At 35.7% G+C, this 15,070-nt stretch overlaps 1 protein-coding gene across 3 annotated transcripts in view; it reads right to left on the bottom strand.

Moving 5' to 3' along the window:
* BDP1 (B double prime 1, subunit of RNA polymerase III transcription initiation factor IIIB) overlaps window positions 1-15,070 on the bottom strand; it is an 84,512-nt gene that overhangs the window by 65,285 nt on the left and 4,157 nt on the right. For all 3 annotated transcript variants that reach the window (XM_061189337.1, XM_061189339.1, XM_061189340.1), the window contains exons 3-7: window positions 13,845-13,954; window positions 12,565-12,624; window positions 10,964-11,092; window positions 9,500-9,633; window positions 8,425-8,519 (exon numbers count right to left, since the gene is read on the bottom strand). In XM_061189337.1, the coding sequence (XP_061045320.1) occupies window positions 8,425-8,519; window positions 9,500-9,633; window positions 10,964-11,092; window positions 12,565-12,624; window positions 13,845-13,954 (528 nt within the window). The remainder of the gene's footprint in view (window positions 1-8,424; window positions 8,520-9,499; window positions 9,634-10,963; window positions 11,093-12,564; window positions 12,625-13,844; window positions 13,955-15,070) is intronic.

Here is a 15,070-nt window from a genome sequence, read left to right as displayed (position 1 = left end):
CCCTTTGGTAATTTTCTCCCATGAAACAAGTGCAGATTATGTCTTAAAAAAAGCATCAAAATAAAATTCTTATTATAACATATGATTCTCTAATAGATAACACATCTTTGCTAATAGGCAAGTTACTTAAACCCTTAGCTTTTAAAAAATAGAAATGAAAGATTTATACTGAGCTCTGTGCTCCTCCTTATGATCAATAACGTGAATTAGCAATGGAAACTGGATTTACAGAGGATAGAAAAAAAATAAAGTCAACTAGCATGGAAACAGATCAAACTGTAATCAATTAAGCTAACCAGTATTAACTCTTTAAAAACTAGTATATTCATATCAAGTTAAACCTCTTACATTATTATTCTAATATGTTTTTAATGGCATGCACGGGAAACCGTAAAGAAACAACTAAGCAAAATTTTGAAGCAGGCCAAGTTTATGTTTAGGAACTTCTTTATATTAAGGAACATTTCCTCATGCTTTTCTGAGCACCAAAGAGCCCCATTCCCAATTCCACTCCAGATTACCTCCTTTAAGATGGAGATGGTTAAGGTTTAGGGTTCAATGAATCCTAAGGTCATTAGAAAGTCTGAGGGCATACACATATACAAACACACCCTGCAGGAGGGAATGATCAGCCAATCTCTCCCTTCTACAGATCAGTGGTCTAAAAGCTTTTATTAAAAATACAAAAATCGTTTTATTGAAAAAAAAGAGAGAAAAATAACACAAAATAAAGAACCTCTTCATGGCCCCCTTGTTCCTTCCAAAAGAAACTACCCACTAACCTGATTTATTTTTTTTATTAATAATTAATTTATTTATTTATTGGCTGTGTTGGGTCTTTGTTGCTGCACGCAGGCTTTCTCTAGTTGCAGCGAGCAGGGGCTACTCTTCGCTGGGGTGCACAGGCTTCTCCTTGCAGTGGCTTCTCTTGTTGAGGAGCACAGGCTCTAGGCACTCCAGCTTCAGTAGTTGCGGCACGTGGGCTCAGTAGTTGTGGCTCACAGGCTCTAGAGCACAGGCTCAGTAGTTGTGGCGCACAGGCTTACTTGCTCCACGGCATGTGGGATCTTCCCAGACCAGGGATCGAACCTGTGTCCCCTGCATTGGCAGGTGGATTCTTAACCACTGCGCCACCAGGGAAGTCCTAACCTGACTTTAAAGCAATCACTTTCTTACATTTCCTCACTGTTTATCATCCAAGTGTGCATCCTTAGCTCTATAGTTTAGCCTTTCCTGTTTTTTTAAAACTTCATGTGACTAACATCTTTCAATCTACAGATTATCCCTCTATTCCATTCTTTATTTTTCTTCATAAAACTTATTACCAAGTAATATAGAAGTTTTCAAGGAAGATCATCTTTCTCCCTTAAAAGATCATATTATTCTTTAAACATTTCCTCAAAAGTTAACAAAAGTCAGGTCCACATGTAACAAAAGTCACATAAAAAGTGACAGACTACAATCACTAAATTAAACATCCTGAGAGAAATACCAGTAGGCTTTAGGCATTATTTAGTTCTAAAACATTGCTACAACATATTTTACTTAATTGAGAATATAATCCAGAATAATTTAAAACTTTTTTGAAGAATGTATTGATGTTAGTCATTTTTTTTTTCTGGCCACCCTACACAGCTTGTGAGATCTTAGTTCCCGGACCAGGGATCAAATCCAGGCCCTAGCAGTGAAAGCGCAGAGTTCTAACCACTGGACCACCAGGGAATTCCCTGATATTAGTCATTGAATTCATAGGCAGGAACCATTGTAGGCCAAATTCCACGATTATAAAATAAATCCCATAATTTCCATCCCTGGTCCTGACAAAAACTGGTAACGAGCTTGTTCCACACATCCAACCCAAAATAAATAACTTTAACACCAAACAAAATAAGTGCATCAACTATTTTCAAGCACTGGACAATAGGCAGAGCAAGACTACAATCCCACAATCCCAGAGAGAAGGGAAACACAAAAGATGTACCAACGTTCACCCTGGCTGTCTGCCTGGGCTAAATTTCCTAACCAATGAAAGAGAGAAAAAGGCCAAACAGAGCACAGACATCCTACTGAGCTGCGGAAGTAGATAATCTTTAGGGGCAGGGTTCTACAGAGAAGAGAGCTATTTAAAGAGGAGTCTCACAAGCCTGGTAGAAGTATCCCATAGGCTGTTGGTCTGGGTTCCATATGCCCAGAGCATAAGCTCTAGTGGAGAACAGCTACTACAGGGATGGGAGCAAAAAGAAGATACTAGAGGTCACGTAACATAGTGAGATGACAGGGTTCTTCCCACACGAATGGAAAGATTTTGTTAACATCCAAACATTCACCTCAGACACCAGAACAACCACCACTTAGAGACAAGGATCACACCCTAGAGCAGCCTTTCTCAATTGAGGTTCTAGCATGAGAATTAAACCCTAATGTCCTAAGGGATATACTACATGTAATGAATCACCTTCTTTCCTGTACACCTAGAACGGTGTAATATGACCATCCTTAGAAAAAATTAGAAAACAGTAACACAAATTATTTTCTGTAGTTCAGATGAGAAACCTAGAGTAAGGACCAGTCTTAATAAAGCCTAAAACCAAGCCTTGGGAAGAATAAGGAGAGTTGGCAATATATTAACCGCCTTCTAGAACTAAACACTCTTTAAAGGAAAAAAATATAAAATAAAAACAAACATAATCCAGACACTGTGCAACATATCCACAATGTCCAGCATGCAACTGAAAAAAAAAAAAAATCCACAAGACATGAGAAAAGACAGGAAAATGTGATGCACAGTCAAGGAAATAAAGAGTCAACAGAAACAGATCCCAGTATGACCCAGATGTTGAAATTAGCAGATGAGAAAGTTAAAGCACCTGTTATATGTTCAAGGATTTAAAGGAAAATATGGAATGAACAGATACAGAAATCTTAGCAGAGGAATGGAAACTAAGAAAAATAACCAAGGTGAAATCATAGAAATGAAAGGTATAATATCAGAAATGAAACATTCACTGAATGGCCTTAACAGCAGACTGAAGATAGCAGAAGACAGGATCAGTGAACTTATAAACATGATACCAGAAACTAACCAAACTGAAATAAAGAAAAAAGACTGGGAAAAGAAATGGACAGAGCTTTAGTAATCTGTAGTACAATGTCATGCAAACTAACACAGGTAAGCGGAGTACCAGAAGTAGGGAACAAAGCAGAAAAAACATTTTTAAAAAACAACTCTTGGGCAAATCATAAACAAACTGCTGAACACCAAAGTTAAAGAAAAAATCTTGAAAGCATAGAAAAGCAATTCATATGTATGTATAACTGAATCACTCTGCTGTACAGCAAAATTAACACAACATTGCAAATCAACTATACTTGAATAAAATAAATTAAAAAAAAAAGAAAACCTTAAAAAACAAAAGAAAAGCAATTCATTACATGAATGACCTGAGTGGTGGCTGAATTTTCATCAGAAACACTGGAGGCCAGTGGACAATGGAATGACATTTTAAAAGCACTGAAAGGAAAAACTATCCAACCAGACTTGTATACCTAGCAAAAATGAGACTAAAAAAAGTCTTTCAGAAAAATGAAAGCTGAAAGAATTTTTCAACAGCAGATAGGGTATTCAGAAACACAAGGAGTGAAAAGCATCAGAAATGGTAAACATGTGGCTAAATATTAAAGACTACAGTTGACTCTTGAACAACCTAACTTTGAACTGTGTGGGTCCACTTAAATACGTGAATTTTTTTCAATAGTAAATACTACAGTACTACACAGTCTGAGTTTGGCTGAATCCATGGATACATAACTGCAGATACAGAGGAATCGCAGATATGAAAGGCCAACTATAAGTTATACTCAGATTTTTGACTGCAAGGAGGATCGACACTCCTAACCCCTGCATTATTCAAGGGTTAACTGTAGTTTCTTTAATCTACTAAATTTCTGTTAAAAACAAAAGACTCTCTAAGCTAAAATAAGTTCATGTGTAGTGGGGTTTATAAGTAGAAGTAAAACATGTAATAGAATGAAGGATGGAAGGTAAATAGAATTCTTCTTCTAAGAGGATATTATGTAAAGGGTAAAAAGGTACAATAGAAATAAAATATAATACTAAAAAAATTTGATTAACCCCAAATAAAGCAGGAAAAGATGAGTAAAAAACAGATGGAATGAATGGGAAATAGTGAGATGGTAGACTTAAACACAGCCATATCAATTATCACATTAAACATAAATGAACTAAGTTATTAACAGAAATGTAAAACAGACATTTTGTTTTATTTTTATCAGGGGCAACATAAGAATACAAAGAACATTTCCTGTAGATACAATGAACCTATCTACAAAACAGAAACAGACTCATAGACATAGAGAACAGACTTGTGGTTGCCTGGGGGGTTGGAGGGTGGGGAGAGGGATGGACTAGGAGTCTGGGGTTGGTAGATGCAAACTATTACATTTAGAACGGATAAACAACAAGGTCCTACTGTATAGCACAGGGATCTATATTCAATATCCTGTGATAATAAACCATAATGGAAAAGAATATAAAAAAAGAATGTCTCTATGTGTATAACTGAGTCACTGCTGTACAGCAAAGATTGGCACAGCATTGTAAATCAACTATACTTCAATTTAAAAAATAAATAAATAAAAATAAATGATCTGTGCCAAAAAAAAAAAAGAAAAGAAAAGGAAAGGAAAAAAAATGGATCAATCTAAAGAGAGAAACACAAATCTGCAATTGTGGTTAGACGTGTCAACTCTTCTCTCAGTAACTGACAGAACTAGATGACCCCACATCCAACAACTGCAGAACACACATTCATTTCAAGTGCACACTGACCAAGGTGAGAGTATGATAGGCTTTTTTTTTTTTTTTGGCCATGCGGTGCGTCACGTGGGATCTTATAACCCGACCAGGGATCGAACCCACACCCCCTGCAGTGGAAGTGCAGAATCTTAACCACTGGACTGCCAGAGAAGTCCCACAAGTATGATAGGTTTTAAAATAAATCTCAACAAATTTCAAAAAGATTGAAATCTTACAGATTATGTCCTTTGACATTCAGAATGTCAAAGAAAACAATAACAGTAAGATATTTAGAAATGTCCTAATGTTGGAAATTAAACACACTTCTAAACAATTGACATGTCAAGGAAGAAATCACAAGGGAAGGACTTCCCTGGTGGCTCAGTGGTTAAGAATCCACCTGCCAATGCAGGGGACACGGGTTCAAGCCCTGGTCTGGGAAGATCCCACATGCCGTGGAGCAACTAAGCCCATGCACCACAACTACTGAGCCCACGTGCCTGGAGCCCATGCCCTGCAACAAGAGAAGCCACCGCAATGAGAAGCAGGCACACCGCAACGAAGAGTAGCCCCCACTCGACACAACTCGAGAAAGCCCACACACAGCAACAAAGACCCAATGAAGCCAAAAATAAATAAATAAATAAATAAAAGTTAAAAAAAAAAAAGAAATCATAAGGGCAACTAGAAAGTATTTTTAACTGAATGATAATGAAAACACTGTATCAATATTATAGGATACATCTACAGCTTAGATGAAAATGTATAGCTTTAAATGTCTACATTAAAAAAGAAGGGTTTAAAGTCTATGTTCTAAGTTTTCATCTAAGGAAGCTAGAAAAGAACAGAGAAAATTAAACCCAAAGTAAGTAAATACAGGCATACCTTGAGGATATTGCAGGTTCAGTTCCAGACCACTGCAATAAAGCGAATATCGCAATAAAGTAAGTCACACAGGTTTTTTTTTTTTTTGGTTTCCCAGTGCACACAAGAGTTACGTTTACATTACAGTGAAGTAGTCTATTAAGTGTACAGTAGCATTATGTCTAAAAAAAACAATGTACATACTTAATTAAAAAATACTTTACTGTTAAAAAATGCTAACCATCATCTGACAATGCAGATGGTTTGCCACAAACCTTCAATTTGTAAAAAAAAAGGCAGTATCTGTGACATGCAATAAAACGAGGTATGCCTGAAGAAGGAAAGAAATGCTAAAGAGTTTTTTAAAAACCAATGAAAACACACAAACAATTGAAAACTTAACATAGCTAAAAGTTGGCTCATTAAAAGACTTTTGGAAGTCAAGGAAAAAAAAAGAGAAAGAAAAATCATAAATCAATGAGATATATCACTATAAATCCTACAAACGTTAAAATGGTAAGTGAATAGTATGAATTTTTATGCCTATAAATTCAACAACTTAGCATCTAAACTGACACAAGAAGAAACTGAAACTATAAATACCCCTATATGTATTAAAGAAATTGCATTTACAATCAAAACCCTTCCTCCAAAGGAAACCATAGGCCCAGATGGTTTCACTGGTAAATTCTATCAAACATTAAAAGCAGGAATAATACTAATCTTAAACAAATTTTCTCAGATAACAAGAGGGAACACTTTCCAACTCATTTTCTATGACCACCATAACCTTGGTACCAAAAACACAAAGACACTAAAAGAAAATTATGAACCAATACTCTCATGAACAAAGATGCAAAAAGTCCTCAAGAAAATATAACAAAAATCAGCAACATATAAAAAGAAGAATACAGTATGACTAATTGGGATTTATCACAGGAATACAAGGTTGGTTCAAAATTTGAAAATCAAGGACTTCCCTGGTGGTGCAGTGGTTAAGAATCTGCCTGCCAATGCAGGGGACATGGGTTCGAGCCCTGGTCCGGGAAGATCCCACATGCCGCGGAGCAACTAAGCCCGTGAGGCACAACTACTGAGCCCACGTTCCACAACTACTGAAGCCCACACGCCTAGAGCCCGTGCTCCACAACAAGAGAAGCCACCACAATGAGAAGCCTGCACACCGCAACGAAGAGTAGCCCCCACTCACCACAACTAGAGAAAGCCCGCGCACAGCAACAACGACTCAACACAGCCAAAAATAAAATGCATAAAATAAATGAATTTTTTTTTTAAAAAATTGAAAATTGATGTAATTCACTAGTCCATTTTTACTTTTCTATACTTTGCCCAAAGACCTGCTGGGACCACACTAAACTTTTAATGGAAGAGTCTAAACTGCTTCTAAAAGAAATAGTCTACTGACAAACTTATTGTTAGTCACATCTGAGGGCTCCCCTATACGATCAACTTCTAGCCTTCACAGAACTTTAACATTCTGTTCTCCCTATATCAGAGATCAACATTTGAAAAGGAACATAAAGAATATAAAAAATGCCTCATCTTTTGCAGAAATAGAATGACTATTACACTGTACACTGGTTCCCAGTAAATCAGTCCATGCTTAGTCTAGTTCAAGAAAAAAAAAAAAATCTTTCTTAATGGTCCCTTTAGTTAATGAAAGAAAAAGCCCATGGTTGGATAAAAATCTCACTATGAATTAGAAATGCACTAGAGCAACATGGTGTGCACTCAAATGCACTCCAACCCAGGAAACTTGTAATGAAATTTCTCAGCAAAAGGAACTATAAGATAGAGAAAGATCATTCTTTTAGGCATATTAAAGCACTAATTGATTAACATCATTGCTGTTGTTAATAGTATCACTGGAAAAAAAAAAAAAATAGTATCACTGGTTGCCCCCAAAGTTAAGGTGGCCTAGGAAAGCAATGGTTAGACCAGATACTGAGAACTATATAACTCAGCATGTTCTCTTCCTAGGAAATTCAGAGATATATTTTGTGTTCAAAATCTACCCTTAACCCAAAAGTTCTGGTACATTTATCTCCCCTTTTCATTAACTAACTCTTCTTTTATCTTAGTTTCACTGGCTTTATTGGTACTCCCTCAAATCCATTTTAGAAGTAGGAAGATATAAATAAGAAAATATAATACTGACGTTAAAGAGATTGTACTCATTTTATTTTATTATTTTTTAAAATTTATTTATTTATTTGTTTCTTTTATTTTTGGTTGTGTTGGGTCTTCGTTGCTGCACGCAGGCTTTCTCTAGTTGTGGTGAGCAGGGGCTACTCTTCGTTGCGGTGCACGGGCTTCTCATTGCAGTGGCTTCTCTTGTTGCGGAGCACAGGCTCTAGGCATGCAGGCTTCAGTAGTTGAGGCATGTGGGCTCAGTAGTTGTGGCTTGCGGGCTCTAGAGCGCAGGCTCAGTAGCTGTGGCACACGGGCTTACTTGCTCCGTGGCATGTGGGATCTTCCCAGGCTAGAGCTTGAATCCGTGTCCCTTGCATTGGCAGGCGGATTCTTAACCACTGCGCCACCAGGGAAGCCCTGTACTCATTTTAGAATTGAGAAATACTACATTACTTTTTGAGCTATAAAGAAGGACAGATGTACCAAAAACACAGTAGTGAAAAAGGATGGACTGAGATTTCAACCAAAGGTTAAAAGAATAGTAATTTTTAGTCTCTTTTCGATCAACAAACATAATGGGTTTACTTTACCTTAATTTCTATCCTTGCTCTGTGAGGAAAAAGCTGTCCAATCATAGAAAAGTCAGTTCCTACCATGCTGATGGCCAAAAAAAACATATCTGTTTCTGTAAAAGTAAAAGATTTAGAAAGACTGAGAATAATCTTCTAAATATTTCAGAGGTAAAAAATCTTACCTATGTATATATTTTGAGTTAAAAATAAATTTGACAGTACTTAAGTTTTTTATTAAAGTCCAGTAAATCTTTTATCATAGAAATATTTCTACATACACGTACATAGACACATCTCAATTTTACTGCAAGGAACCTCATGGATCTATAAACACCTTCTATAAACTTTTATACAGAAACATGGTTTAAGAAATTTGCATGTTCAAACCAAAGCAGCTGGAATTTTTAAAAGACATTCTGCTTATCTGGTCTCAAGTGCCTTGAAGAAAACTGTCATAACCAGTATAATACTGCTGCTATGTAAGCAACTAAGATGTTCTAAGTAGTATGTGAAAGAAAGTAGCTAGAAAAATACACAAGAAACTGCTAATAGAAGTAACCTCAAGAGAACAGGATTGGGGAAGTCAAAGAAGGGAATCTTTCTTTCCATTCTGTATTATTTTGTTGTGTCTGAATTTTTTCCCAAAACAAACTGTATTATTTTTATAATAAAAGTAAGTACTAAGCAACAGCTTGCAATAGGTAATATATACTTTTCTAACTGTGTACTTTTTATCATTAAAGACTGTATTACACAATAGTGAGGTAGAACATTATTAGGAGCATTAAAAATATTGTTCATTTTTCATTAAAATGGTATTTGTTGTACAGGGATTTAACAAAGAAGAATATTCCAGCCAAAATGACCATAATGCTAACTCCTCAAAAGATTTCTAAGATAAAGTCAGAGATATAGTTCCATCGTGGGGGGCAGGGGAAAGGTGCCAATAAAATTAGCTAGAGAGAAAAATTTGCTAGTTCGCATTTTTTTTTTTTTTTACTTAGGGGAGACCTGGTTTAATTCAGAAACCGAGAAAATAATTCACCTTATTTCCAATAAATAATCTACGCAACTTAAAATGAAAATCAGTTACCTTTATTTGACCATGGTTTAGAGTAATAGTTTTTCCTAAAGCTGGAGTATGTAGTTGTAGAACCACGCTCAAATATGGGGTCATTTTCCTCAACAACACAGGGGCCTTTCGTCCTTAAAACTTCTACAGTTAAACTGAAAAACAAGTAAGGAAACAAATAGTAAGTGAGATTTTAATAGCTATATTTTGAAATTTACCATGGCAAAGTCATATCAAAAGTGTAATATACATTTGAAGTATGCATATTTTCCAAGACTCTACAGATTTTCACTCTAGGAAGCAAAAATAAATGTCAACTTTTTTTCAAAATCCTTAACAGCAATATAAAATTTACAAAATATCTTTGGGCCACCTAAATAATTGTTTTTTACTGACTTCTGCATGTCCCCTATATTTAATATATATTATCTTATCATGCAATACCCAACAGGGGATATTGCAAAATATAAGCATTTTATATTTACATTTTATATTCCTGCACACAAAGCAGTTCAATATGCTTTTAAGAATTTAATTACCAATAAAATCATCATCACCAAATAGTGGAAACAATATGCAAAAACAATTATCATTAATAGTATTACATTTACATTTATCATAGAATTTACATACTATAAAACAATTCATTACTAATAAAACTGTCAGAAGACTTTCCATCCCTCTTTTTTATTTCCTTACTAATTTAATTTCTTTTTTTATTTTGTAAAATATTTATTTATTTGGCTGCACCAGGTCTTAGTTGCAGCACACGGGATCTTCGTACCCTCTAGCGGGATCTTTAGTTGCGGCACGCAGGAATCTTTTAGTTGCGGCATGCAGGATCTAGTTCCCTGACCAGGGATCGAACCCAGGCCCCCTGCATTGGGAGCACGGAGTCTTAACCACTGGTCCACCAGGGAAGTCCCTTATCTTCTTTTTTTAAAAAACACACATTGGAAAGACAACTAAATTCCACAATGCCAAATTCGAGAAATTTAATGTTATAACTAAGAAGTTAAGCCAGAAAGTCAATTAAAAATCATAAAATATGTTAAACCTATGTTTCATTGTATTTTCAATAGTTAACACCACACACCAGAATATGGTATTAGTTAATAATACATAGCTTGAATATTGACATCAAGGCTGAGTCAATCTTCGAAATATATTCTCAGTGGAGGACAGCATGTGATTAGTTCAATAGCTCATCTCAATTACCAGTAAAATTAGTAAAACAATGGTAGTAGGTTAGTGGGTGGCAGGTCAGCAGTACCATCTTCTCATATAAAGGACAGCATTATAAAAATTTCTAAAAATTATAAATGAATGTAACCCATCTTTCTATTTATAACATCCATTATGCAAATATAAACATTAGAGTCTAAGTGACAGTGACAAATACAGAAACTCAATGTCTCTCATTAGACAAAGCTCGTTTGTTCTCATAAAAACAAAATCTATCTCTCTCTCTCTTTTTTAACTTACCTTTCTTCATCCAAAATAATAGAACCATCTTCTGCCACTTTTACTCGAGGAACCAGCAATGGCCCATCATCCATCTCCTCTTCTATTTCTTCATTATCTTCACCATCAGGAGTACTCTTACCTTCTTGCCTACCAAATGTAAAGGTAGGTTAATGCATACAGCTATGAGAAATATTCCCTGAACATTATGAACTTCTAAAACAAATTACTGCACTTTCAACCTTCGAGTTATTTCCCACTTTCCCTATAACCTAATTGAAAATACTATGTGTTGTTAAGGCCATGGTTATAAGATTTTCTCAAATTTCATCTAGTAGCATATAATAGGAGTCTTTATTAAAGAGAAATAAAGAGAAATAAATGTTCACCTTTTCTATCTCAATAGAGTATAAGAGTAAACCATCCAGATATTACGGAATTAACAAAAATATCCCTTACAGCATTAGTTTCCAGATCATGTTATTACCTCTTCAGAACAACCCTTGGGGGTTAGTTTTTCACGCCCATTTGAAACTTGGAGAAGATAAATTACTTTTGTTCTAGATTACACAACAATAAGAACAGACCAAGAAGCCAAACACAGTTTTCCAAATAATGACTCCAAATTCCATATACTTTCCATTCAATTACATTATCTCCTTAAGGTCTTATTGAAAGAAACATAACCTATAAATCTGTAAAAACATAACCTATTTCTGAAGCTTGTGAGTTCTGCTTTAAAACAATGTGGATTCTAAGAAAGAGTAATCATTACAGGGAATTCCCTGGCAGTCCAGTGGTTAGGACTTGGCGCTTTCACTGCCGTGGCCTGGGTTCAATCCCTGATTGGGGAACTAAGATCCGGAAAGCCACATGGTGTGGCAAAAAAAAAAAGTGTAATCATTACTTAATGATTGTTACTTGAAGTAACAACCAGAAAATCCCAATGTTTCTGCTAATTTTCCACAATTCCCTACCTTGAATTACAAGTCTACAATAACTTCCTAGGAGGTCTCTTGGAGGGATTTCTTAGGAATAAACTAATATATGACAGTGAAGGCTTGTACACAAAAAGAGACTCTCTAACTGGCATCAAAACTATACCTACTGAAGGACAGTGTATACAAAATGCTTTTAAAAAAAAGAAAAAGAAAAGAAAAGGAAGGGGAAAGGAGAAAGGAAAGAAAAGGAAATAGAAAAAAAAAAACTATGTTTGCTTGGATAGACATAGACTAGAACTAGAAAGATACGTTAAAAATGTGGTAACATTTGTGGCCTAGGAAGACGGACTAGACGGCAGAAAAACAAAGTTGGAAAACTTTTCTCAGTACACTTTTGTTCCTTTTGAATTTTGTACCATGTGAATATTATTATTCTGAAACAAAACCCTTTTTAATTCTAAAAGCTTTAATTTAAAATCATAACTCTATTTACACATGTAATACACAAGGAGTGTGAGGCTTTCATGTTGACTTAAATCAAGCAGTAACTTTTATTCTCGTGATTCCATTTAAAAATTCCTATCACATGTAATTTAACTAAAACAGGAAGCATCATTTGATTTCATTTTTTTAAAAAATTTACCCATAACAGAATATATTCAAAACAGATGAGATGCTTACTCTCTTGTCTGGACTGGTGTCAATGATTTTTCAGTTTTCTTTTCTTGCTCCAGTGAAGAACTATTAAACACAAGTCAAAACATACCTTTTAATAAATAAGTAATTTACATTTTGTCAATTCTATCTGAGGAAGAAGCAAATAATTTTAACTTGCAATTTTTTTTTATGATATACCATAACACTACCATTAATGATGGTGTGGTCCAACACTCCATTTTTCAGTCAAAAACTTTTGTCATCAATATAAATAATTTGTTAGGCCCTAAGTAGGGAACACTCTTCCCTCTAATTCCTCAGTGAAGGCATGAAACAACCTAAGTGGCTTGTTTCCAAGTCCTAGATGTCAAACAACTCAAAACCTAGGTTTCTGGCTCTTCTCTTAACTAAGCCAAAGACGTACTGAGCCTGAAAAAGACTACACTGAAAATATGCCATTACTCCTACATTCACCTGCTACACCATCAACAACACAGTGAGGAGATTTATTATAAACTCTCTGCCTCCCCAGGCTAACTTTGATTAAAGAAGCTTTGTTCTTGGAGGATTTGTTGATCAAATGCCACTGTATTTAATGAGGAGGTAGGATATAAAAATTAGATCACCCCTTTAGATCACCTTATAGTATGTAAGAAATGTAAATGGCAAACTTGATTACAGAAAAGTTGTTTAGTTGGTTTTACTACATCTCGGTAATATAACAAAAGAAATTTTTTTTTAATCTCAGAGGTAAAGGGCATCTTTACCATCCCAAGAAAAGTTACTTGAAATAGCACTAATTTGTTTTTTTTGTTTTTTGGCTGTGTTGGGTCTTCATCGCTGCATGCGGGCTTTCTCTAGTTGCGGCGAGCGGGGGCTACTCTTTGTTGTGGTGCGCGGGCTTCTCACTGCAATGTCTTCTCTTGTTGCAGAGCATGGGCTCTTGGCACACGGGCTTCAGTAGTTGTGGCTCACGGGCTCTAAGGCGCAGGCTCACGGGCTCTGGGGCGCAGGCTCGTTTGTGGCACACGGTCTTAGTTGCTCTGCGGCATGTGGGATCTTCCTGGACCAGGGATCGAACCCATGTCGCCTGCATTGGCAGGCGGATTCTTAACCACTGAGCCACCAGGGAAGTCCGAAATACCACTAATTTTTGTTATAAAATTCTTATTCAAAAGGACATCATATGTGCTATAAATTTTGTCAACATGTTGTTGGAAAACATGAAACTGTACTCTAAAAGTGATACTTACTTAAATCACTATATACTCAAAGAAAGTAAAATAGAAATAAAGTTTACTTACGTCATTGGATTGTTATCTGGCAGGTAATATATGAAGTCTCTCATAGTCATTTTGGAACGATCTGGTGGCCTCTGACTTTCATTTACAGCATATTTGTTTTTCCATTGCTTCTAGATACACAAACACACAGAGATACACTTTTATTTTATAAATATATTATTTATATATTTTATAAATATATAAATTTTACTTTATTTTATAAATATTTTATTTTATAAATATATAAATTTTAGGGGAATTCCCTGGCAGTCCAAAAAAGTAAAAATAAATTTTAAAAAATTTTAAAAAAGAAGAATGTTAGATGTATATATTTAAGTATACAGCCTATTGTTGCATTCATTGCAAATGCTTGAACATTATTCCTATCACAATTATGCCTAATTTGAGGAAAAATTTTATAAACTGAATATTAAAAAGTTGTAGCACATAAAGGGATTTTAAAACACTAAAGTGACTGGGACTTGGGACTTCCCTGGCGGTCCAGTCGTTAGGACCCCAGGCTTCCACTGCAGGGGGCCGGGGTTCGATCCCTGGTCAGGTAACTAAGATCCCGCGTGCCATGTGGCACAGCCAACAAATAATAAATAAATAAATAAAGTGACTGGGACTACATAAAAGCTCAATGTATAAAATCATGCTTACTGATGCTGACTAACTACAATAGTGTACTGAAAATTTATACACAGCTTTTATTTGCCCTGTAGTGAACTGGAATTCTGCATATTTTATAAAATTCTTGAAGCAAATGTTTAATTTTTAATTCCACCAAATAAATCTAATTAAGCAGATTCTATAAAACAGAGAACATTTTTAGAGGCTTAGATTTTAGAAGATATGAATTCAAATCCCATATCCTCCACTGATGTTTGATACAAAGCAAATAACCTCTCTGAGCTTATTTCCTCCTCCTCCTGTGTAAATAGTGATAGCCACTTCACACAGTTGAGATATTTAAACGAGATAATGAATATGAAGCACCAAGGGGCAATTCCCTGGCGGTCCAGTGCTTAGGACTCCATGCTTTACTGCCAAGGGCGTGGGTTCAATCCCTGGTCAAGAAACTAAGATCCTGCAAGCTGTGTGGCACGGCCAAAAAAAAAAAGCACCAAGATAAGTGCCTTCGGGCTTCCCTGGTGGCGCAGTGGTTGAGAGTCTGCCTGCCAATGCAGGGGACACGGGTTCGAGCCCTGGTCTGGGAAGATCCCACATGCCGCGGAGCAAATAGG

This window comes from Eubalaena glacialis, chromosome 4, assembly GCF_028564815.1.
Source record: "Eubalaena glacialis isolate mEubGla1 chromosome 4, mEubGla1.1.hap2.+ XY, whole genome shotgun sequence".
Lineage (NCBI taxonomy): Eukaryota > Metazoa > Chordata > Mammalia > Artiodactyla > Balaenidae > Eubalaena > Eubalaena glacialis.
The sequence above is the reverse complement of the archived record's forward strand: the minus strand, read 5'-3'. Positions and strand labels throughout refer to the sequence as shown.